The sequence below is a fragment of the Thamnophis elegans genome, chromosome 15 (assembly GCF_009769535.1).
Source record: "Thamnophis elegans isolate rThaEle1 chromosome 15, rThaEle1.pri, whole genome shotgun sequence".
Classification (NCBI taxonomy): domain Eukaryota; kingdom Metazoa; phylum Chordata; class Lepidosauria; order Squamata; family Colubridae; genus Thamnophis; species Thamnophis elegans.
This window is the reverse complement of record NC_045555.1, coordinates 25,465,015-25,489,493: the sequence shown is the minus strand read 5'-3', so window position 1 is coordinate 25,489,493 and position 24,479 is coordinate 25,465,015. Positions and strand designations below refer to the sequence as shown.

The 24,479-nt window shown below is 41.5% G+C and overlaps 1 protein-coding gene across 1 annotated transcript in view; it reads left to right on the top strand.

The window, feature by feature from the left end:
• LDB3 (LIM domain binding 3) overlaps positions 1-24,479 on the top strand; it is a 138,618-nt gene that overhangs the window by 69,649 nt on the left and 44,490 nt on the right. Inside the window, exons 7-9 of the mRNA XM_032232242.1 lie at positions 1,973-2,176; positions 11,311-11,480; positions 15,695-15,731. Coding sequence (XP_032088133.1) covers positions 1,973-2,176; positions 11,311-11,480; positions 15,695-15,731 — 411 coding nt within the window. The remainder of the gene's footprint in view (positions 1-1,972; positions 2,177-11,310; positions 11,481-15,694; positions 15,732-24,479) is intronic.

Here is a 24,479-nt window from a genome sequence, read left to right as displayed (position 1 = left end):
TATAAGACCTTATCCTGCTGAGCAAAGGGGTGTCCTTAAGACTTCCCACCTTTTGGCACTCTGAAGAGAGCAAAGTGTGCTGTTTCTCTTATCCTATGGCTGTTCTGACCGAGGCTTCCAAGAACATGAAGCAAACTCATTGCCCCATCAAAACTCCCTTTATTAATTGATGTGAATTCTCCTCATTCACATCTAGCAAAGTCTTTCAAGGGAGGATTTACAGTCACAGACCTTCTCTGGCTTGGAGAACTGCTAGGCCAATAGCTGCAAAACTTGGCCAGGAGACTTGGAGAGTCACAAACCAATTAAGCAAACTCATTGTCTCCTGCAAACTCCATTCCCCCTTTGCTCCTCTTTTATTTCCTCTGGGAGGGGCCATGCATCGTCCACCTGTGGCCTTACTCCTCCTCAATCCCTGTTCTTTAGCTGTTCCCTTTGTCTGGCAACTCTGCGCATGTGCACACTGGGAACAGGCTCCAGCTGTTCTTCTGCCCCACTGATGTCTGACTCTGAAGGTAGCTGATAACTGGCATATGGCTCTGGCCCCATCTCTGCCTCCGACACAGAGCCCTCATTAGAGCCTCCCCAGACTCCAGGACTGGCCCATCTTCCTTCCCAACCTCCTCACTGTCCAATCTGCTGCCAGCTCCACTGGCTGGGGCCACAACAACGGCTCTAAATCCATAAAAATCCAGAGGGGTTTTATTTATGCACATTGCTGCAATTTGTATTCGAATGTTTCTGAATGTCGGACCTCAGAGGATTTTGCTAAATGCCAATCTGTAAGAAAAAACTTCTAATTTTGCAAATTCACACGAAGAAAAGTCAGTCCGCTATAATCCATAAGTACGAATATCAGATGCAAACCCCCACAATGATCACTAGTTGGCCACAAAGAGTTTTCTGCTTCTCTCTGCTGCCATCTACTGAATCTTAAGCCAGATACATTATTTAGAAGGCCATTTAATGATTGCACACTGACTTTAACTGCTTGCGCCGGAGTCTTGAGATAGCTTTGAAGAAAATAAGAAGGTGCTCCAAAAATATCCACTACATCCAAGAAAAGCTTGTAGAAGGAATTCCAAATCGACTCACTCAGTTCTCTTTGGCCTAAGAGTGAAGAAAAGAAAAACTCACAAGATTTTCTGGTAGCCCAGCTCCATAAAGTAGATTCTAGCCTTGTTTGCGGTGTTTGTTTCCTGAGTCAAGGGGCTGACACTACTATCTAGGGCTGAACTTCAGCCGTCAAAACTAGAGATGCCCAAGTCCACCTTTGAGGACAGAAGAAGCATCCAGCTATTCCTGATCCAGCAGAGACTCGCCTTCTAAATCGAATTAAATCGGGGTGAAATGCTACCAGTTCCGGCTGATTCACCCAAACTGGTTGTAAAAATGCTAACAGTCAGCTGTGCAACAATCAGTTGTGCCACACAATTTATATTCAACCAGAAATCCTGCTTTCTAGCGAATCTAAATCATGTGGCACAGCTGTCCTCCTCCCTCTGCCTCACTGTTCTACTTACCTGTGCAGCCTCAGAAAAAGTCTTCTTAGCACCTGTGGTATGCACAAAGTGCATGTTTGCCGCACATGAGCATGAAGTGCACATGTGCACGTGAAGCAAACTGGTAGGAGACTTCAGAGCATTTCACCCCTGAATTAAATTAAGGCAGATCATTCACAAAGGTGCTTACAGGCTACGTCAATTACTCAGTATTTTTTTATGTTTGGTTAGAAGAGCATCAGACGCATCTCTGGGAAAAGTTGCTTTCTTGCTCTTTGCTTGCTTGTTGAATTCTACTCTGCTGGCCTGTGATCAAATGCAAAGAGTGTGTCTGTCTGTCTGTCTGTGTGTGTGAAAAATATTCCACTGTGCTCCTAAATCTTTTCCTTCCCCCTCCTTAATCTTTTCACACCGTTCCTTCTTCTTTTCCCCCCTCTGCACTTCCCGATTCCTCACTTCCTCCATCCCAGCACGGAGTATGTGGAACGTTTCAACCCCAATGTCCTGAAGGATTCTGCCCTCTCCACGCACAAACCCATCGAGGTGAAAGGCCCCGGGGGCAAAGCCACCATCATTCATGCCCAATATAACACCCCCATCAGCATGTATTCTCAAGATGCTATCATGGATGCCATTGCAGGCCAAGCTCAGGCCCAGGGTGGTGAACTTGCTGGGTAAGATCCCTTTTTCTGTATGTACCTGCTGTGTGTGGTTACAACAATTGCCTCCTCTTATCCTAAGCAACAGAGGTGGGATAATTTGATGGAGCAAGTTGGCTACTTACCATCATGAGGCAGGAAATCCTTTGAAAGCATCTCCGTTATTTTGCAAGATACCCTACTAGTTTCCATTCCTTTCTCTAACGCCAACATTCTGAAATATTCTGCCAAAGCCACACCAACGGGGCAGTGGGCCCATCACTCAGTGTTTCTAAAGCTGTGCAACAGAGAAGGATCAAGGGTGACACGAGAACAGTTTTACACTATTGAAGGGCTGTCACCGAGAAGAGGGTGGGTCGGTCTATTCTACAAAGTCCTTGAGGACTGGACGAGGAGTAACAGATGGATAGGCTCCCAACTTATCAAAGAGAGAAGCATCCTAGAACTAAGGAGGAATTTTCTAACAATTAACCAGTGAATGGTTGCCTTCAGAAGATGAAGGTACTCCCTCAATGGAGGTTTTCAAGAAGAGATGTGGAAACCATTTGTCCAGAATGATTTAGGGCCGTGATGGTGAACCTGTGGCACACTTGCCAGAGGTGGCACACAGAGCTTTCTCTGTGGACACGCGCTCCATCACCAGCTGCTCTTCTGATTTCCGGCCCATGCATGCACACCAGCCAGCTGGTCTTCAGATTTCCAGAACTCTGGGGTATGCAAAGACCAGCTGTCCGGCATCTATGCGCCTGCTGGAAACCAGAAGGCCAGGTGGCCGAAGTGTGCGTGCACGCCGGTCAGTTGGTCTTTGAGTTTCTGGGGCTCCAGTGATCATGAAAATCATCTGATTGGCATGCATGCATGTGCTAGAAACCAGAAGACCAGGTGACCAGAGTGTGCATGCACACAGGCCAGCTGGTCTTTGAGTTTACAGGACTCGGAGGTGCGCACACACGGATCATGCACACTCATTCCAGTTTGGACATTCAGTGCCGAAAAGGTTTGCCATCATTGGCATAGAGTCTCCTGCCATGGGGAGGGGCTGAACTAGATGATCTCCAAGGACCCTCCCACCCATAATATTCTATGTTCAATAGAGTTGGAGAAATGGTTAAAAAGATGGACTGAGCTACGACATAAAAATGATGTTCTACTTCCTTGTCTTCCCTTCTTACAAATTGCTCCTCCCTCCCATTTTCTGATAACATGTTTTTTTTTTCGTTTACTGGATTTGTACGCAGCCAAATCTGAGCAGACATATGGTGGCATTGTGGGAACAATTAAAATTTCCCCAGGGTAATGTAAACCTAAACATCTGCTATACAACCTAAAATATGAAACCATAAAAATATCCTCATAAGTAAAGTGAGAGTAAAACAGCCAAGAACCACCATAAAATCTCCTCTAGCGTTCTAATACAATCGTTATACTAAAAGCTTTTTTTAAAAAAACCATTCCTTTTGTAGGCTGTAACTGCAAGGCTATCATATCCGTTTCTTTATTTTCTCAGTCTATTAACAAACTCATTCATTTAAGCAACACTTGTGTGCATCTAATGTTTAAAGCTAGAGAAAAGCTAACATTATTGACAGTTAAGTTTTATGGGAAAGCAAAGAATGTTTTTTGTGTATTCCGATGAAATGAACAGATCTGCTTATTTTACATTTAGACCCATTATGTACATGTGCTTTATTTGGTAGCTTCTTAGCAGCTTATCTTGAGATTTATTTTCTATTTGGGATGGTTATCTAATACCTTTCCATCTAGTACCTATGGAAAGGAAATCTCCACCATTTCTCTCCACCCATTCATCCAACCTTTCTTTTATCCATCCATTCACCCATCCTTTCATCCATCCATCCTTTCATCCTCCCATTCGTTCTTCCATCCATCCATTCATCCTCCCACCCATTCTTCTATTCTTCCATTTATCCATTCATCCATCCTTCCGTTAACAATCCTTACGTCTATCCATCCATCCATCCATCCATCCACACACACACACACACACACACACACACATCCATTCTTCTGTGCAGCTACTTTGTGTACCTTTGAGTGGTTTCCCTTTTGTAGCTTCCTGAAATTTCATGTGTCCTTCTCACTTTTTGACATGGAGAAAGGAGGATAACCAGTACCAACAAATACGCAACGGTATAACTTTACTATTTCTTTCAATTTTAAACATGTGTGCATCTTGCAACCAATATGGAATAGGAAGAATTGTCTCTGGTGCCTTTGAGGCCGAGAAACTTCCTAGCCTCTATTTCCCTTTGTCGCATTTTAGCAAAAATGTTGATATTATGCAGCCCTGGGGAAACGATTTTAGTACCAAATGCTAATGTTGCTTCTGTGAACATTTTTATTTCAAGGACAATCAGAAGCATGAATATTTCTCCAAGTGAGAGTTTGGGGGGAGTGGGGGAACTGTGGCAATCGCTGTAATTTGGGAGAAAGGATATGTATATATTTAGAGCTTTATTCCAAGCAGAACATTGTAATTAGGTTTTGCTCAAGATTTCATGACGCTGGAGTCAAAGAAAGATATCTGCCTGTATATAGAGATGGAAATGCACATTGGCTGGCATGAATTTAGACGCTTATTCTCCAGGGCTCCTCCTCTGTAGTACAAAGACAATCTGCCTCTTAACTTGCATGAAAAGGAACATCTTTCTAAGCGAGGGAATCGGCTCTGTGTTCCATTCCCGCCATGTATTCCTTGGGAGCAGCATTTGCGTGCAAACAGCTATCGGCAGATTTGCTGTTGTCCTAGATAGCAAAATTATTCAAATCAAGGATGGGACCATTTGTATCTCAGAACAATCCAAGGCAAATCGTGTGAGAACCGAACTTGGATGGCAGTGCCTCATGAAGCATTCATGGCTTCCTGTCCATGATATTGTTAATAGCAATATTAATATGCTAATATCAATTAATCCTGGGTTAATATGTGACATCATTGGTGTTCTGCAAAAGAAATAGAAGTGTTCTTGGAATGGGTTGGGTTTATTGTTCTTAATTGTATAATTCTGGTACTGAAAGCAATTTTCTTTCCTAAGTACTTGCATAGTGATTATTATTTATACTATTTATGTTGTTTGTATTTTTTTGTCGTGGATTGCACCAGTGAGGCTAAAACCATTTCGTTGTATACATGATATACAATGATAATAAAGGCTATACTATAAACTCCTAATTGATATGAATGTCTATGGAGACCTCTCAAGCCATCCGTGTTATGGTTGATCCAATGGTACTTTTTCAAAAGGCAATTGGACTTTGATTTTCCTTGAAGACATTTCGCTTCTCATCCAAGAAGTTTCTTCAGTTCTGCTGAAATGAAGAATTGAAGAAACTTCTTGGATGAGAAGCAAAATGTCTCCAAGGAAAAGCAAACACCATTGCCTTTTGGAAAAAAAAAAAAAGGCCTAATGTATATTATTTTTGCATACCAAATCCTCTCTTGCCTTTATTTTATGCATGAATTAGAAAACTTTGGAGGACTCCAGAGTCAATGTCCCTCTTGTACCTATAATATGTCTAGCTAGCTTATTTCAGTTGCAAAGTGTTAATTTGCTCCCTTATTCTTCTTTTTAGTTAGGCTTATATATCACTTCATAGTGCTTTACAACCCTCTCTAAGCAGTTTACAGAGTCAGCCTCTTGCCCCCAACAATCTGGCTCCTCATTTTTACCCATCTCCGAAGGATGGAAGGCTGAGTCAACCTTGACCTTGAGTCCCCTTCGGGGAAAAGGGCGGCATATAAATTAATAAATGTAATAAATCAATATAAATAAATCAAGCCTGGTCAGATTCGAACTGCCAAGCTGCTGGCAGCTGGCAGTCAGCAGAAGTAGCCTGCACTCTAACCACTGCATCATAACAGACACCATGTCTTCTTTTTTCTCCTTTCTGACACATTCCTTGGGTTTTCACTGATTTCTCATACTAATTCGTATTGCTTCTCCCAACATCATGTAATTATAGATCCCAATCACTCATTTTCTTTCTCCTGAGTTTGGAACTCATGAATCATCCTGAATTCCACTGGCAAAATAGATGCATTTCCCACCTCTGTAAAAATGAGAAACAACTGAAATGCTCAAGATTTCTTTCTCCTCCCGTTGTTTATCACCCACTTCTCTCAATGCTTGTTTATTTTAGAGGATTATTAAGCATGCAAACTCCCAACACTAACCTAAATCGCAAAATAATTTCATCAGAGTTTAAAACGACATCACATCCTATTTTTGTCACTTTGGGTTCGAGGAAATAGTTTTAACTCCTTCACTGTTTGGATAAGACCACAACTCCCCCCCTCCCCCTCGCATTAAATTCCAGTAATACCGGAACAAAGTCCAACCTGCCCATTTTCCAACTTTGGTGGGGAAAGTATTATATAAATTTAGCATCTGTACATTCTGAGTTCATCCACTCTACCCTGGGGAGAAGAGGGGCTACAAATAATCCTCAATTTAGAACTGCAGTTGGGACCAGAATTTCAGTCTGAGTCATAACAGTTATAAGTTGAGATAGTCACAGGTCTGGATCCAATTTCAGGACCATTTTTACAGTGATCATTAAGTAAATTACAAGGTTGTAAATCCAAATCCTTTCTCCAGTGGGCATATTTTTCCCCTAGAAATTGGCACAAAAAAACCAAAGAACCACAAACCATTGGAAACTGGCTAAAAAGATGCAAATCATGGTCACATGACCAAAGGATGCTGCAACCAGTTGTAAATGTGGGCTGATTGTCAGTGCCTACCATGCATAAAATAAAATATCTCTGTCTGTCTGTTTGTCTGTCTGTCTGTCTGTCTGTCTGTCTGTCTCTCTCTCTCTCTCTCTCTCTCTCTCTCTCTCTCACACACACACACACACACACACACACACACACACACAGAAGCACTTGCAGGCATTGTAAAATCTCTCTCCTCTCACCCCCTCTGTGTGTTGTGTGAGTGAGTGAGATTTGACAATGCCTGAAAGTGCTTCTGTGTGTGTGTGAGAGAGAGAGAGAGAGAGAGACAGACAGACAGACAGACAGACATATTTTATGATGCCTGCAAGTGCTTTACAAGTGATAAAGCACCTTTTCTGAAGTTGTTGTAACAATCTTCAGTTGTTTACATAAATCTGAATGGGCCCATATTTGGCGGCAATGCTTCAGAGTGATTTCTCAGAGAGCTAATCACACTAGATTAAAATATCGGCCTACTGGGATAATGGATCCCAAAAAAGAAACCATATTCCACAAAACTCCAGTAGCTTCAGTGAAATTCCACCCAACGGGCATAGGGAGTTGGTTCGCTGGTTTAAACTTTGTGTATTATGGGACGCAGTGGCTCAGTGGCTAAGACACTGAGCTTGTCGATCAGATGGTCGGCAGTTTGCCGGTTCGAATCCCTAGAGCTGCATAATGGGATGAATTCCCGTTACTTGTCCCAGTTTCTGCCAACCTAGCAGTTCGAAAGCATGCAAAAATGCAAGTAGAAAAATAGGAACCACCTTTGGTGGGAAGGTAACAGCGTTCCGTGCACCTTTGGCGTTGAGTCATGCCACATGACCACAGAGATGTCTTTGGACAGCGCTGGCTCTTTGGCTTTGAAACAGAGATGAGCACCGCCCTTTATAGTTGGAAACAACTAGCATATACTTATGCTAGTTACCTTATTATGAAAGGATTTATCTGCACGTGGTTGTTGGAAGCCACTTCTGATTTGCACTACTAGTAGAATCATATAGAGCAACTTTTTGAGAAATTTCTCTTTATACCTGATGTGTAGACTGTAGACGAAAATGTTTTGGTGTTCAATAAATTCCTCTCTTGCCAGAAAGATTTGGGGTCCTGTGGTACAAAAATTGTCCTCTTAGATAGCATTAGCCAATTGATTCTCCCTTGGTGGCCAGACATGATATATACTGTAGATCCTGGAAATTAGTCTTGCAGTTATATAATGTTATGGTTTTAATTATTTCTGTATTTCGTTCTTACCGTATTTCTTCATGTTTTGCATATAGTCAAAAGCTTTCTTAGTCTTTGGATTGGCATGGCATATAAATTGGAGTAAGTCAATAAATGCATTTTGGAGATCCGTGTAGGATGACATATTAGTAACGGAAGTAATATCCACGTAGTAGAATCAGATCTACTTCAGAAAAGATTCTCTGAAGTCCACAAATCTTAAATGTACTGATGAATCCCCTTGTCTCCCCACTAATTTCAGTGGATCTATTTTAAATACAATTGAGGTCTGCATTTAATCCTGATCAAAAGAAGCGAAGGGGAGTTAATGGAGAAAGGAAAAGTAAAAATCCACAATTCCAAGGGTAATTTCCACATCAGACTTCCTTAAGGACATCTCTGGACCAAATCTTATTTGTGTTTAGGAGGCGTTTTGATAACACAGTCAATTTGCTTTTCTTTTTTGTGCATTTTTTATTTGGTGATTTGGGTGTTTTTTGTTTTTATTAGCATTCTCCTTTCATTTGTGCTTCGTAAGAAATCTCCCCCCCCCCTCTTTTTTCCCTTCTAAATTCACAGTTTCCCTTGCAGGCCTGTTTCGGCAATGTAGTGTCTATATCTCATGAAAGATTGATGTTCACAGATTGATTCCAGTTGATTCAGTTGATTACAATTCCAATCAGGCTTTTGTCATTTTCTGTCACTCTTAATAGGTTTTGCTTTAATGGAGTAAGTTGAACTATTTTCTGCTGCTAGCACAAAGTGAATATTCAGACCAGAATTCTAAAATGTATTCTATTATTTGGATCAAGTATATGGACTTTCCCCCTCCTATATGCACTTCCCCCGCCCTCCGATATTACTAACTCTCTTGTTTCAGTAATAACTGTCAAAGATATAGTTAATATGGGGAACTATCTGACATCTATTGTTGGCTAATATTCTTTTAAGAAAATAAAAGCCAACAATAAACAAAGCAAAGTTCTCTTGGGGAGAACACAATTGAGATATTTGTTAACACAAGGGGAGGAGATATTTAAAGGCAGATTAGATAAATGCATGGAGCAAGAATGATCATTGTTCAGAGCCAATATTTCACAAGACTCTGTGATGCTGACAAATGATATGGCAAATTCTGTCATAATCATTATCTGCTCGGGAGCTTCAACAGGCGTTTGGCTTTGTCATTGTTATAAACAGAATGCTAGATGAGATATGTACGATAGCTCCAGCAAGGCATGTGATGAGAAGACCTCTGGCTTTCTGGATGGTGTTGAACTATGAACTATGATTCCCATCAACTAATTTTACTGCCGTTGATTGGGTTTCACCAACATCTGTAGGCTTCCCCAACTTTCTTTATTCCACCGGATGTGCTCGGTGGCATTTTTTTTCATTCAACTAATCCTTTTCTTGTGAACATTGCACTGTTTTGATGATGCAAATCGAAAATTGTCCTTTCTTTCCTTCAAGTCATTCAACATGTCCTCCTGAGACTGTGATGTTGATGATGCTTTATTGGTGCAAATACTACTATCGAGAACAGTTTTTCAAATTGTTCAATTGTTCCCCTACCTCTGTGATTTCTAAGAGTTACGTTTAAGCTGCTATGATCTCTAGCCAACATGCATATTGGCCAGCCTCCTTTGGCTTTTGCTATGAATGTCAGAAGTAGCTGACTGAGATTTGGTGTACATCTGATCGGTTGTTCAATTGTAATGGGAGACTACTATATATTGGGAAGGTGGCAGAAGTAGAGTATAACTGTCAAGCATGCCTCATTCAACATCCAAAAAAGGAAACCCCCAACTCCAATTAGTTAGAGAAAATGTATTTTTACTAGATATGAAATGAAAACAGAGAAAGTGAAGCAAGATCTGAGGCAAAAAGGCGCGAACTTGTATATATCAAAAGTTACTCAAATCTGTCCCCCCAATTACCCCGTCCAATGTCCTATCTCCAACCCCCAAGAGTGTCATGTGGGATGCATCTTCAGGTGGCCTCATTCAGTTGGTATGCAGAGATGGTTGGCCTTGACCAAACCCAAACACGGACCTTCAGCATGTGCAGAAGATGGTGAGAACAAAACTCCCTTTTTTGAGATGTCTCCACCAGCACGCTTCCCCTCCCAAATACCATGCACCCCCTCCCTCCCCGTTACTATGGCAGCCAATAGCAAGCAAGCAAGATAGATGCTGACAGTAACTGTCCCTGGAGAACAAAAATCATGAAGGACAGTGGGAATTAGGAAATGATATGTGGCATTGAATCTTCATACCCAGCCCATGAAACCACCACAAAGATGTAGCCCTAGAAAGTCCATTCAATATAATTCCATTCAGCTTCTTAGGACCCAGTGATAGTGATAGTTTCACATAGATGTGGCTTCCCACTGTGATCTCTGCTGGTCTGCAAATCCTGCAACATCATAAACATGGAAGTCCTAACCACACAACACACTTAATTGGATAAATGATGGGGCAAACATGTTATAGGGACTTCACAAACCAATCAGAAGAAGAGAAGTCTAAACCCAATACAGAAAGCCTTTTCATTAGAGAACTCATTGTAAAGGCCTCCCAAACACCAATTAGATGCAGTATTAAAACCACACTTCCTACTCTAAGCCATGTCAATGAGGAGGGAGCTGGTGAGGTTGTAAAGTCTTGGCAGCATTCTCTTGGTGAAAAGGCTTGGGGAAGATCTGTTTTTTCCCCCCTGGAAAATGTAGGTGTGGATTCCGTATTCCCAAAGGTTCAATGTTTAACTCAGTCCTTGTTCTAAGTAGTGGAAACAGGTCAGCAGCTTCCTGGAATTATGAGTAATCCTATGTCATTCTCTGAACTGCTATGGTGCTTGAGATATTTCAGAAAGTTGCAAGCCAGGCAAATGAATAAACTGGTAAATTTTACTTGTCTGATGTGATGAAGAAAATGTCAGATTAGTTCTCTTTGTGTGACGTGCGTTCTAGATAACAATGTTCTCCCTGCTTCCTGTGAAGAGAAAGGCAACTTTGCATCATGGCTTCCTTGTATATCTGCTTGTTTCACAAGTAACTCCTTCATTTCTGTGGCTAAGAAGCAGCAATTGTGGATCTGAGGCTAAACGTCAGCAAGGATGTTGGGGAAGGGCGGGCCGGATCTCATAAGCTATGTTACAGTGCCTGTTACTTTCTGCATTGCAGTAACCTTCCTGTTAAAGACCCTCATGTAGACAGTGCCTCTCCAGTCTATCAGGCTGTGCTTAAAAACCAAAACAAGTCTGAAGATGAGCTGGATGATTGGAGCCGCCGATCTTCCAACTTGCAGTCAAAGTCCTTCCGAGTCCTTGCTCAGATGACAGGAACTGAGTACAGTAAGTCCAGCTGGGATGCCCAGTTCACCTCTTTCATGGAAAACCTCCTTTCTCCTCACTCTGTTGGGTATCAGTTGTCGGTGCTTGATTACACACACACACACACACACAGAAAGATAGACACATGGACAGACAAATAGATAAACACAAAGAGAGAGATACATTGATGATGATGATAGATAGATAGATAGATAGATAGATAGATAGATGGATGGATGGATGGATGGATGGATGGATGGATGGATATGGACAGATGGAGGAATGAAGGGATAGACATGATAGACAGGATAGATAAATGATGGATGGATGGATGGATGGATGGATGGATGGATGGATAGATAGATAGATAGATAGATAGATAGATAGATAGATAGATAGATAGATAGATAGATAGATGATAGAGGGATGGAGGGATAGTCAGATAAGAGATAGACAGATGAGACATGATAGATAGAGGGATAGGGATAGACAGATGATAGAGATGATAGATAGATGATAGATAGATAGATAGATAGATAGATAGATAGATAGATAGATAGATAGATAGATAGATAGATAGATAGAGGCATACAGACAGATGTCTTCTTTAGGATAGGCCTCCAGGTCTCTATTATAAAATAAAAATCCTTTGGCTGAATCCTTAACTCTAAGGGGCAATAATCTTAGGGGAGCCTTTTTGTCCCTCCAATTTATTATACTTTTTCAGGCTGTCCTCTGTAATATTTATATCTTGTCTCACAACCAGGTATTTATTTAGTGATTTCATAACTACTTTTCAACAGAAATGAGAACACTATCACATTATCACAGGGTTGCAAGAGAAATGGACCACTATCACAGAATATGAAGACAATACAATATTTCAAGAAGTTCCTGAAGATGTCATTCAGAAGTGCTATTAGAGCCCCAATTGGGGGAGGGGTAGGAAGGGGGAAGGGTTTGTTATCATAAAGAAAAGGAGGAAGCAGGCAAATCCTCAGTTTCCAAGAAAAGCTAAATTACGTTTTTTTAAGGAACTTTTGTTTGTAATTCACTGAAAACCACTACCAGATTTGAAAGGTTAGAAGGTTAGAATCACAAATGTCCCAGTTTTGCCCAGATTACAACCATCATAAACTCTGTTGTGAAAATACCATCAAAATCCATCTTGCCTATCTATTCCTCCAAGAAAAGAGATGGAGAAGATCTTCTGTTAGAGAAATTGCAGGTGGAGAACATACCTTCGGACACTAAGTGACTTCACTCAAAAGTCTGTTGGGGTCGTCTCGGCCCACGGAGAAAGGAGGCAGTGATCTTTAATGCCCAAAGACAACTTAGAAACAATTATTGTGATTGCAACAAAACTACCAAGGAGTTTTGATTGAGTTAGCGGTGGAATGCTAGATGTATTTTGTAAGAACGTAGTTTACGGCCATGAAAATGCCATACATTCATGAAGAGATGAGAATGGAGGGTAGATAGAAATAGGCAGATTTTTAGGAGATAGAGATAGAATGTTTCTGAGATACATCGGTTACTTTCCATAGGCAACTCGGTGTAATTTACAGCATTTGCATAATTGAGGTACATTGTCACCATGGAGTGACATAATTGAGGCAATTATGTTATTTGCATTAATTTATATCATTTGAGGCAAATGATGTAAATTAAGTCAATTGTCCAGACTGCATTGGATACAATCCATGTTGTTATTTGAGTTTAAAGCCCTAATTAAAAATTAGTTGCTGCATTTAAGTGGGGAACTGTAAACCCAAGGTTTTACTATCTTCGTTTTAAAACATTTTTGCATTCCATTTTGTGGCATTCCGATAATCAGTTTCAAGTGCAGGTCCTTGAAAATATCACAATATCCAGCCTAGAGTTTATAGTAGTGATCATCAGAGGAGGCAAAACTATGTTCTGCAAGATGGTACACAACTACACACCATAATTTGAGCAGAAAAGCCTATCAATAGAACTGTGCTGGTCTATGACCATATTAAACCTTTGATATGATTTGACTTGACTTGATCTGCTCAATAGATCATGCCAATCTCCTTGTAAACAAACACAGCAAAACAAGATTTAAAATGAGGCTCTAGTCTCACGTGAAAACAACTGTGTTGATTCTCAGCAATCAATTCCTTCAATCAATTCCTTATCTACCTGATCACAATGAATTCCCTTCGAGGTCACTTTTGACCTGCCTCAATAACCTTCTGAACTGTTTAACTCAGGTAAAGTTTCCAAAAACAGTGATTAGGGTTGATGCACCACAGGTAGTTCTCGACTTATAACAGTTCATTTAGTGACCGTTACAACGGCACTTCAAAAAGTGACATGACCATTTTCACACTTATGACCATTTAAGCATCCCCCATGGTCGTGTGATCAAAATTCAGAAGCTTGGCAACTGCTTCATATTTATGACGGTTGTAGTGTCCTGGGGTCACTGATGAGCAAAATCAATAGGGAAGCCTTTTACGACCTTCTGACAAGCAAAATCAATGAGGAAGCCAGATGCACTTAACAACCGTGTTGCTAATTTAATGACTGCAGCGATTCACTTAACAAACGTTGCCAAAAAAATGTCATAAAATGGGGCAAAACTCAGTTTTAAAAATTCTCACTTAGCAACATAAATATTGGGCTCAATTGTGGTCCTAAGTCGAGGACTACCTCTTCTCAGAAGGAAGTCCACCAAATAAATCCATAGAAATTGAGAAGTTTGCTTCCACATCAGCAGAGCCAAAGCACTGAATTGATTATTTAGCCCAGCCTCCTAAGTTAAGGCACATGTGAAGGAACTTTACAACAGTTGTGTTTCTCATTCTGCCTCTTCTCTACAACATTCTCACTTGATTTGATTTGATTTGATTTGATTTGACTTGAATAGTCCCCCTAAACCATTGTAGATTCCTGGCCCATATATAGAAAAGTCTTGTAAGATAAGGAAATTGCCTCAAACTAAGAAGTGATCTACCAGATTTGGTGTGATTCTCCTTGGTCAACAAGTCACCTGACTCTTGGAAAAAGCTTGGGAGTGGGTGAAGACCATAAAGGATAGAAAGATCTCCTTTTGAGCTTCTTAAAATTTCAGGATATAGTTTGGTTTTACCCGTACTTGATGAAATCATTTTCAGAAGTGTAGATAACTGGTCCCTCTGCCTTCTTCTGACACTGAAGTCTATTGAAAAATGACTGAAAGCTTTATAGTTCCTGCTGGGCCAGATACATAACATTTCAGAAAGTCATGGCATAATGTTCTGAAGAGTTCAGGAGAACTGGCTGAAGGCAACTTCTCAGCCCAGCTAAGAAGAGCTAGGCAGCATCATTTTGACCGTTGTGTCTATACTGTGCAGGGGGGGGGGGGGACTCTATGCTGAAACTAGATCAGAAAGAAAGTCTTCAAATCAAAATAATAGCAGTTCATACAGACTGAAGCATGCTCCACTACAAGAAGATTCCAAATTTCAAACTAAATCATGATATTAGCAGTGGTTACAATAAGTTGCAGATATTTTTAAGACCAATGCAATATCTATGCCAGACTCTGGTCTGAAATCTCACAGCCAAGCCCCCCAAGTAATCCACTTCCCATAGGGCTATCTGGATTAAACATTGTTTTGCATACCAGATGAACGGTGCTGTCAATCAACCATCTAAATGTAAAGAATGAATCTATCACCAACCCTCATTAACGAAAAGCCAAACAACCCTTCTGATGTTCACTTTATTCTTTTCACAATTATTAAACACTCCCTGCTTTGGGATTGGCTAGATCAAATATCAGGTAATCTGTCAATAATGCCAGCATAAATCCATTTTCCTAAAAGCTTATTTGGGGAGACTTTTGAGATTGAGAAAGCAGACAGGCATTTCAGAGAGGATTCAAATTAAAACTTCTCATATCACAGTTTTCAAAGTTTCAAAACTTTGAAAACTGGGATGCAATGGCCTTAGCTACAGAATGAATTGGACACCTACTTTGTCCCCCATTCTTCAAATAAGTCCCATTGGGAAATATGACGATGATCTAAACTGGAAGGTATGGATACTTTCTGGATAAAATAACTGATGTTGAGAGATTCTGGTAGATTTCCTCTTTAGAGTTGTCCTTTTCTGGTGAGAGTAAAATGTAGTTCTTCCCCACAAACTGTAGTAAGGTTTCATTCTCCATTCAAACGTCTTGCTTGATGCTTCTCCTTCTAACATTACCAATTTTTCATCTGCAGTGCAAGATCCAGATGAGGATGCCTTGAGAAGATCAAGGTAGGCAATTAGCTACCTTCTGGCCTTCTGTTTACCGATAACAAGAACTAGCATTAATTGATTTTTTTTATGCCCATTAGATTTTTTTTACCCTTAAAAAAAACCTACTACTTCTACTCAAATCACTAAAATACAAACATGCTTTTGGTTTAACCAGATGTCCCAAGCAGACCAGATCAGAACTTACTGTAATTCCAGGGAGCACTTGATGAGAAGTTTTGGTAGAAGGATCTCCCAAGGGTTGTGATGGGCTAACTTTGCCAGAAAGACTCAGCGAACCGGCCTGCATGTGCTTTGCCCTACTCTTGGATTGCAGTTTTAACAAGCATTTATTGGGATGATGCTGGGATTAGCATTTGTTTCAATGGAGGTGCACAAATGTTGTTATTCCAATGTTATGAACAAGACTACCAAAGAGTGTCATTGCAGAAACTAAATCGAAGGGGGAAGTTTAATCCATTCCCAATAAATTGATTTGGATCAATCTTCTCAAAATACTGCAGTGTGAGCACACAGGACTGCTTTTGCTACTAGAGTGAAATGTTTGTCCATTTGCAAATATTTAGAAGCTCAGGTTTTTCTCTTTAACCTATCTTAAGGTGGTTGCGATTGTGTTCTTGGAATTGGCTACCAGCTTCCCTTTTGTTTTCCTCTAGTTTAGTTGTGATGGTCTAGAGAAGATAAACCTCTTCTCTTGTTGTCATATCCCTGCCTTCCTGAATGCCTTCTTAGAAACAGAAGTTCATGATCTGGCTTATTTGTCCTGCCAAAGTTCCCATTGTGCTAACACAGGTTGGCTTTGGTTGAGTTTTGAACCCTGAGATTTTGATGCTCCCCGTTGTCTGTAAATGCTGAAGTATATTTGCAACTAAATTTAGCTGCTTTCCATGAGGGATAACAGTTGTTGACCTAGTTGGAATTCTCCTTCTATCTTCGGCCTTAGAAGAGCTACAGACCAAGATCTTCACTGCATGTAGCAGAATTCTTATGGAACAGAGATCTAAATTGCATAGGTTGCCAAATTTGTACATGGAAGACATTTCTGTGTAAGAATTGTGATGCGGTCTCAGCATCTCAGTTGTCCTGGGTGAAGTTTTAGTTGCATGTACACCTGCCGTATATGTACTGAACCATCTCAGGAAAATGTACCCATCTCTTAGAGATTTGACAAAGAGTCTGGTAATAGTTGTGATTACTCCAATTCTGTTTTGAGATTTAAATTAAGCTTCTGGGTGATGAGAAACATCTGGGTAATTATAGCAGCTGGCAGAACCAACCATAGATATTTTCTTTTCATACCTCTGCCTTAGAAATGCTGTCACTGCTGATGGTAGAGTTGGCTACCAACAGTATTTGGATGGCTCCAAGAGCCAGCAATGAATATAAACATTTCTCATTAGTGAAACCCGAAGGAATTGGATGCTATCCAAGGAACAGAGATAGCTTTAGGCTTTTGGGGAACCAGGGTGGGACTGTATTTAGGGGTCTTCACAGAAGATTGGTGTGTGTGCGTGTGTGTGTGTGTGTGTGCGTGTGTGTGTGTGTGTGTGTGTGTGTGTGTGTGTGTTTGTGATGACTTTGAGTCAGAGTTGCTAACTGACCCCTGCAATTTTCTGAGCAACATTTTTTGAAGCAGTTTGCTCTTGTCTTCTTCTTCTTCTCAGGGCTGAGTGTGACCAGCCCGATGTCACCCAGCTGATTTTGTGCCTAAGGTAGAGCTAAAAGTCACAGTCTTCCAGATTCTAACCTAATGCTTGGACCATTAGACCAACTGACTCTCTTTTATAACCTATGCAGCTGACCTACAGTGGTGGCCAAAATTCTGGAAATCTTTTGGGGTATTGGAGCATATATATGGAAAGATCATTTAATCAAGAATGTGATGCAACAAAGTTTGTTCAATTATCTCTATTCTATGAAAAGTTATAGCCAAATAACCAGAAAAAGGAAGCACAACTGCTTTAACTGTATGCCGAATGTGCTTCTCTTCTTTTGATGGTAATTACGGGTATCTATGAATGAGTAAATGAAAGAAAGAATGAGTGAATAAGTTGTAATTCATAAGATTGTTGGATTTCACTTGGCTAACAAATGTGGTAGAATCCATAGCCTCTGCTGCCCTACCATTGCTTGGTTACTAGGTACATGATAGCAAGCTGGGTTGAGGAGGGAAGGGACGGAGGAAGGAAGGAAAAGGGGAAGGAAGAAAAAAGGAAGGGAAGGAGAAAGGAAGAAGGAAAGTGAGGGGAAGGAAGGAAAAAAGGGAGGGGGAAAAGAGAAGGGAGGGAGGAAGGAAGAAAGGTGGGGGAAGAAAGGTAGGGTGAAGGAGGGAAGGAAGGAAGCCATATTAAATCAAAGGCAAGTATACCTGTAATGCAAAAAGTAGCATGCCCTGGAAAAGCTTCTGTCTGTGATCTAATTTATCTTTCTCTCAACCCGTCATGTTTGGGAAGCAGTAGAGATGTTCTTAAAGTAATTAGGCTAACAAAAGTTCTGAGAAAACAGGGTGAAGCCCAAATTAATGAGACTTCAATGACGATGTGATTTAAATTAAGGGCCACTTTTAAAAATGTAATTTGCAGCTAAGAACAATTCCAAGGAGAACTGGAACTGCAGGCAGCAGGAAGAAAGTCCTTCGGTTTCTTCTCCTGCTGGGCTGAAATGATCTTTTAGGGAAGGAGGAAAGAGAATTCGACTCTCTGTCTCCATCACTGGAGCCGCTTCTGCTTCTAATTTCATCCATGCAGCTAATGCAGTAGAGCAGGGGTATCAAACTCAAGGCCTGTGGGCCGCATCGAGGCTGTGGGGTGCTTAGATCTGGCCTGCAGGGCCACCCTGGAAACAGTGAAGGATCAGCCCACAGTGCCTCTGCCAGTGAAAACAGACTCCCAAGCTCTGTTTTTGGCTGGGACGGCCTCCTGCGACCCTCTGCCAGCAAAAACAGAGCTCAGGAGGCCACACATGGCCCTCCTGAGCTCTGTTTTCACTTGCAGAGGGTTGCAGGATGCCAGCCCAGCTGAAAACGGAGGTTTGAAGCCCGTTTTTGCTGGCAGAGCACTCGGGCGACCACAGGTGCCCCTGACACGAGTGATGTCAAGTGGGCCGTGCCCATCTTGGCCCCTCAAGGTCAAACACAACTCTGATGCAGACCTCAATGAAATTGAGTTTGACACCCCTGTAGTAGAGTGTCCAGCATAGACATCAGACCATCTTCCTGAATTCCATGGGTTGCTACAATAATTTAGAAAGGTCACCCTCTTGTTTTTACAAGCATGCAGGTGAACTGTGTTGGAAACTCCAACCAGAGGTCTGATTTGATCTGAGGGTTGGGTTTTGGGTTTGTTTGTTTTTTGAGAAAAATAGGATTCATTCATTCCCTTCTCAGTGGTACAGCCTCTTGCTTCCATGCACCACTGAGTGTTGACCATGGGACTTAGTCAAGGCAATCAGACTTCCTGTAGACATTTTCAGGGGAAAGCAAATCCATCTCCAGATGAACTTCACAAATCAGTTTGAGGTGGAATTGTGGAGGACAGGGGTGTCAAACCCAAGGCCCGGGGGCTGGATCTGGCCCATGGTGCTTAAATCTGGCCCGCAGGGCCACCCTGGAAACAGCAAAAAAACTAGCCCTTGGTGCCTCTGCCAACAAAAATGGAGCTGGGGAGGGCCGCATACAGCTCTCCTGAGCTCCATTTTCGTTGGCAGAAGGTTGCATGAGGCCGTTGCAGCCAAAAATGGAGCTTGGGACCCTGTTTTCCCTGGCAGAGTACTTGGGCCGCCACAGTTACCCCTGACATGAGTGATGTTTAGCTGGCCATGCCCCCCCTGCCCCCCCCCGAGGTCAAACACAACCCTGATGTGGCCCTCAATGAAATCGAGTTGGAGAAAAACAGAATCTGTGGATGAGAATGCAATACTTTCTTTTCCATCTGATTTGATTCATTCTCTAGAACGGCATCTAAACAAATTTAAATTTTTGAAGTCGTGTGCTTAAAAAGGAGGGGGGATGTTTACTAGCCTAACAAACCCTCCAAACAAAATCAATTTTTTTCAATAAACCTTTTATCTTTTGTTATTTTATTTTTTTAGCCACTCAAAAGTCTTTTTAAAAAAAGAATAGACTTGTGTTGACCCAAATTCAATTAATTTGAATGAATTGCAGGTGTCGTATAGTTACTTAAGGGAATACCCTCTTTCTTACCACAACACTGATGCCACTCGAATTTTGTCATTCAAAACCCCAAATAGATGGGCATTATTTATGCCCTAATCTATGACATCACTTCCAGGGAGTATCCATTGTTCCAGAGGTGGCATTCAGCAGGTTCTGACCAGTTCTGGAGAACCTGTAGTGGAAATTATGAGTAGTTTGGAGAACCGGTAACTATCACCTCTGACTGGCCTCACCCTTATCTATTCTCTGCCTCCTGAGTCCCAGATGATTGGGAGGGAATGGGGATTTTGCAGTATCTTTCCCTTGCCATGCACATCAAGCCACACCACACCCACCAAGCCACGCCCACAGAACCGATAGTAAAAAAAATGTGAATCCCACAACTGCATTATTCCATAATAACAGAAAGATAACCTCTCTACTGCTATTCAAATCACTACTTGCTGTAGAACGAGAAGCTAACCTAGACGCAGAAAGCCTTCGCATTTGTTTGTGTGTGCTGTTAAACTTTTGTTTGCTGGAGCAAATGGAAATTTGCTGGCCAAAGGATGGATTTCTAGCAAAAGCAGCCCTGTCAAGCCCAACCAAATATGGCCAAGAAAGGAGAATTGGGTGCTTCCAAATTTTAGAGCAATTCTGATTGTTGCCCCCTTCCCCCCACAAAAAGATTTCGCTTTGTCCTTTTTATTTTATTTTATTTTAACACAGCATTTGGAGGCAACTTAAACCCTATCTCTCCATCCTTTATCTCTCTCTCCTGCTCTCTCTCTCTCTCTGTGTGTGTCTCTCTCTCTGTCTCTCTCTCTGTCTCTTCCCCATCCCTTTGTCTTTCCATGCCACAGGGAGAGGTTTGAAACGGAGCGTAACGGCCCACGTTTTGCCAAACTGCGCAACTGGCATCACGGCCTCTCTGCGCAAATCCTTAATGTCAAGGGTTAACTGTCCTGTGGCTAAAGTGCCCAGCTGGAAGAGGAATATAATATAAACACCTTTCCTGAGTTTAGCATAAGAGCAGCCTCCACAAATCTTGAGAAGCTAAAAACATAACTGTTATTTGTTTTCCAAATTATTTCATTTTTTCCTCTAAGTGCTTGCCTTTGTTATTATGGTTTCTTTCATCCAGCCTGTAAGTTCTCTCAATTGTAAAGTGGCTTGATTTGGTTGGCCAATTCGTAGATCCTGAGTCATTAAGAGACAATGTGAGTTGGCTGTTACGATTTCTGGCTTTTAACCAATGTATATTGAATGGGGAAGTGGGTATATACATATTTATAGCCAGATTAAAGCTCTATTGCTATAGAACCGTGATGGCGAACCTATGGCATGCGTGACAGAGGTGGCATACAGAGCCTTCTCTGTAAGCACATGCGCCGTCGCCAGCTGCTCTTCTGGTTTCTGGCATGCAGATCCGCAGGTGCCAGAGTGCTGGAAAACAGCTTGGAAAACAGCCAAAACACCAGGCCATTTTTGGGGCATTTTCAGGCTGTTTTCAGGGCTGGTTTTGGGCCAGTTTTTGCACCATTTTTGGACTGGTTTCTGGGCCATTTCTAGACCATTTTTAGTCTGAAAAATAGCCCCAAAATGGCCCTCAAAACGGCCTGATAATGCACCCAAAAACGGCCAGAAAACAGGCCATTTTCTTGGCCATTTTGAGGCCATTTTGTGGGGTGTTTTTCAGCTGTTTTCAGGCTGTTTTTCAGGCCATTTTCAGGCTGTGTTTGGACCGAAAAATGGCTTGAAAATGCCCAAAAAACAGACAAGTGCATGCCGGCCAGCTGGTCTTTGGGTTTTAGGCGCTCCATCGCACATACATGCATGCACATGCATGCATGTTCCAATTTGGGCACTCGATGCCGAAAAGGTTCGCCATCACTGCTATAGAATATAGATGAAAGAATATTGGAATTCAGAAGTTGGAAGAGAAATGTATTGTATCTAGGACTTGGATCAACACTCCAGTTCTCATAGTTGGCAGAGTTCATTTAGGTCATATTGATGAAGTCACTTGGTACAGATAGTCCTCAACCTACGACCACAATTGAACCCAGAATTTATGTTGCTAAGGGAGACATTTGCTAAGTGAGTTTTGGCTCATTTCACAACCTTTCTTGCCACAGTGGTTAAGTCAATCACGGCAGTTGTTAAGGTAGTAATCCGGTTGTTAAGTGAGTCTGGCTTCCCCATTGACTTTGCTTGTCAGAAAATTGCAACAGGTGATCACATGACCCTAGGACACTGCAACCGTCACAAATATGAGTCAATTCTCCAAATGTCTGAATGTTGATACGTGACCATGAGGACGCCTCAATGGTCGTAAGTGTGAAAAAACATTTTTTCATTGCCGTTGTAACTTTGAATGGTCACTAAATGAACTGTTGTAAGTTGAGGACTACCTGTATTCTGGGTTAATTCACATTTTCCCCCCTTGTGTGTTGGGTATGTTGAAGAGGCAGGGTTTATTACGTTACATCATTGTGAGTAACAGCGTTGGAAGCAGAAGTTCAGAAGCAAAAGGCAAGTTGGCCAGAAAGAAATATATATAAGATAATTTATACACTGAGTTGTTGACAGCATGGTGTAACATTTAGATGACATTTGCTTTTTGTGTATTGCAGTTGCTTTGAAAGTTACTTTTCTTGTATATAGCAGCGTGGTTTTATCTGAAATAAAGAATCTCAAAACAGATTATCGTATTTGCCTTTTTACCTTAAGTCCCTTAATTTATTGTTCTCTTTGATTTGCAATGGAAAAATCTGTTGCTTCTTTAAATTGCACACTGTGAACTGAAAAATTTGAATGCTAGAGAAATCAGGACAGGCAGAAAATACTTGGGTTAATACTCAATTTAAACAGAGAGTTTTATTATCAGTTGCAACTAAAGCTTTGTGGGTTTATTGCAGACTAATGTCCATTTGTTCACATTTGTGGCCTTCATTGCTTGAGGGAGTGCACACACAAATTAGATGTGTACTGCTTAAATCAGGAAGGGGCAGAATCCAAGTTATTACATAGTTTTATACAGGATCTCTCTTTTTTTCCCTCTGCAAATAACTGGCTGGCACAACCTAAACTCTTTATTGCTCACACTGAAGTTAAACACGCAAGACTCTGCATTGTGTTTTGTCCTGGCCATCTCTCACACTAGTTTTTGAACTAAAAAGTGTTCCTCTCCCAGTACCCTTTGTCCTGCGGGTAAATCTGTGCCATCTTTTCGCCTGGTGTGAGAGAAGGTCTCCTTAATTGATAAAACTGCCATGTAAATATTTTCCAAACGCAGGGCTGTGCAAGGAAAGACTTGGCACAGAGTTCCTGAGCTTCATGGACAGATCTTCACACTCCTAAAATGAACTAACGAATGAATGAACAAATTGTTCCCTGCAAAAGCCAACTCCCCTTTCGCTCCTCTTTTCTTTCATATGGGAGGGGCCATTCACTGCCCACCTGTGGCCTTACTCCCAAGTCAACCCTGATTTCTGAGCTGTTCTTTTCTTGTGGCAGCTCTGCACCTGCACACACTGGGAACAGGCTCCAACTGTTTTTCTGCCTCACTGCTGTCTAGCTCTGTAGGCACCTGATCACTGCCAGACGGCCTTGGTCCCATCTCTGCCTCCAACACTGAACCCTTATCAGAGCTCTCCCCAGCCTCCAGGATTGGCCCATGTTCCTCCCCAACCTCCTCATTGTCTGACTCTGCTGCCAGCTCTGCTGGCCGCTGGTGGGCCACAACACAGGTGCTCTTTCAGAAGGCAACTGGACTTTGTCTTTCCTAGGAAAACCAAAGTCCAGTTGCCTTTTGAAAAAGCACAGTCAATGTGGAGTAAATCAGAAAAGCAATTATGAGCACATCAACAGTTAAATACTGCACCCCCAAAAGACGTTGAAGTTCACCCTTACACACACTTTTTTTTTATTGCACATCATCGAAAGTCTCTCCCAGTTTCATTTCAGAGCCAATTCCCTTGAATGGAGTGCGATCATGGTTCTCTTGCTCACACAAGTTTTTACTTGATATTTAAATCATCAGATGATAAACAGGCATGTGGGAATTGGCCTGAGGCATGTATTCCAGAATTGCATTCGATTTGGGTGCAAAAGCGGAGAGTAATCACTAGCGTGATTCTTCTCCATCAGCTATTATACTATACAGTATAGCTTTTTGGGGCAGTAAGAAGAATTATTTTGAATCTTAACAGCTGACATCCAAAGTATTAACCAATTTAAAATGAAGTCGTGCTTGTTGAGATTTGTGTTTTCTATTTCCTTTGAATTGGCTTCCTTTCTGCTACAAGGAAACTATCTTATTTATTCTTTCATATCATCCTGTTTCCTCTTTTTATTTCACAATGCCCCTGCGACCACTGCAGAGTAGTTCTTTCGATATAAGTGTTCAAATAAAATACGAAACAGGTAAGATTTATGTAGCCTTTTGTGCCTGGTGCAAACTGATAGAAGAGTACAACGAAACTGTTAATTCAGTGGTGAAATTCATTTTTTTTACTACCGGTTATGTGGGCGTGGCTTGATGGGCATGGCAAGGGATGGATAAGGCAAAATCCACATTCCCTCCCCACTCT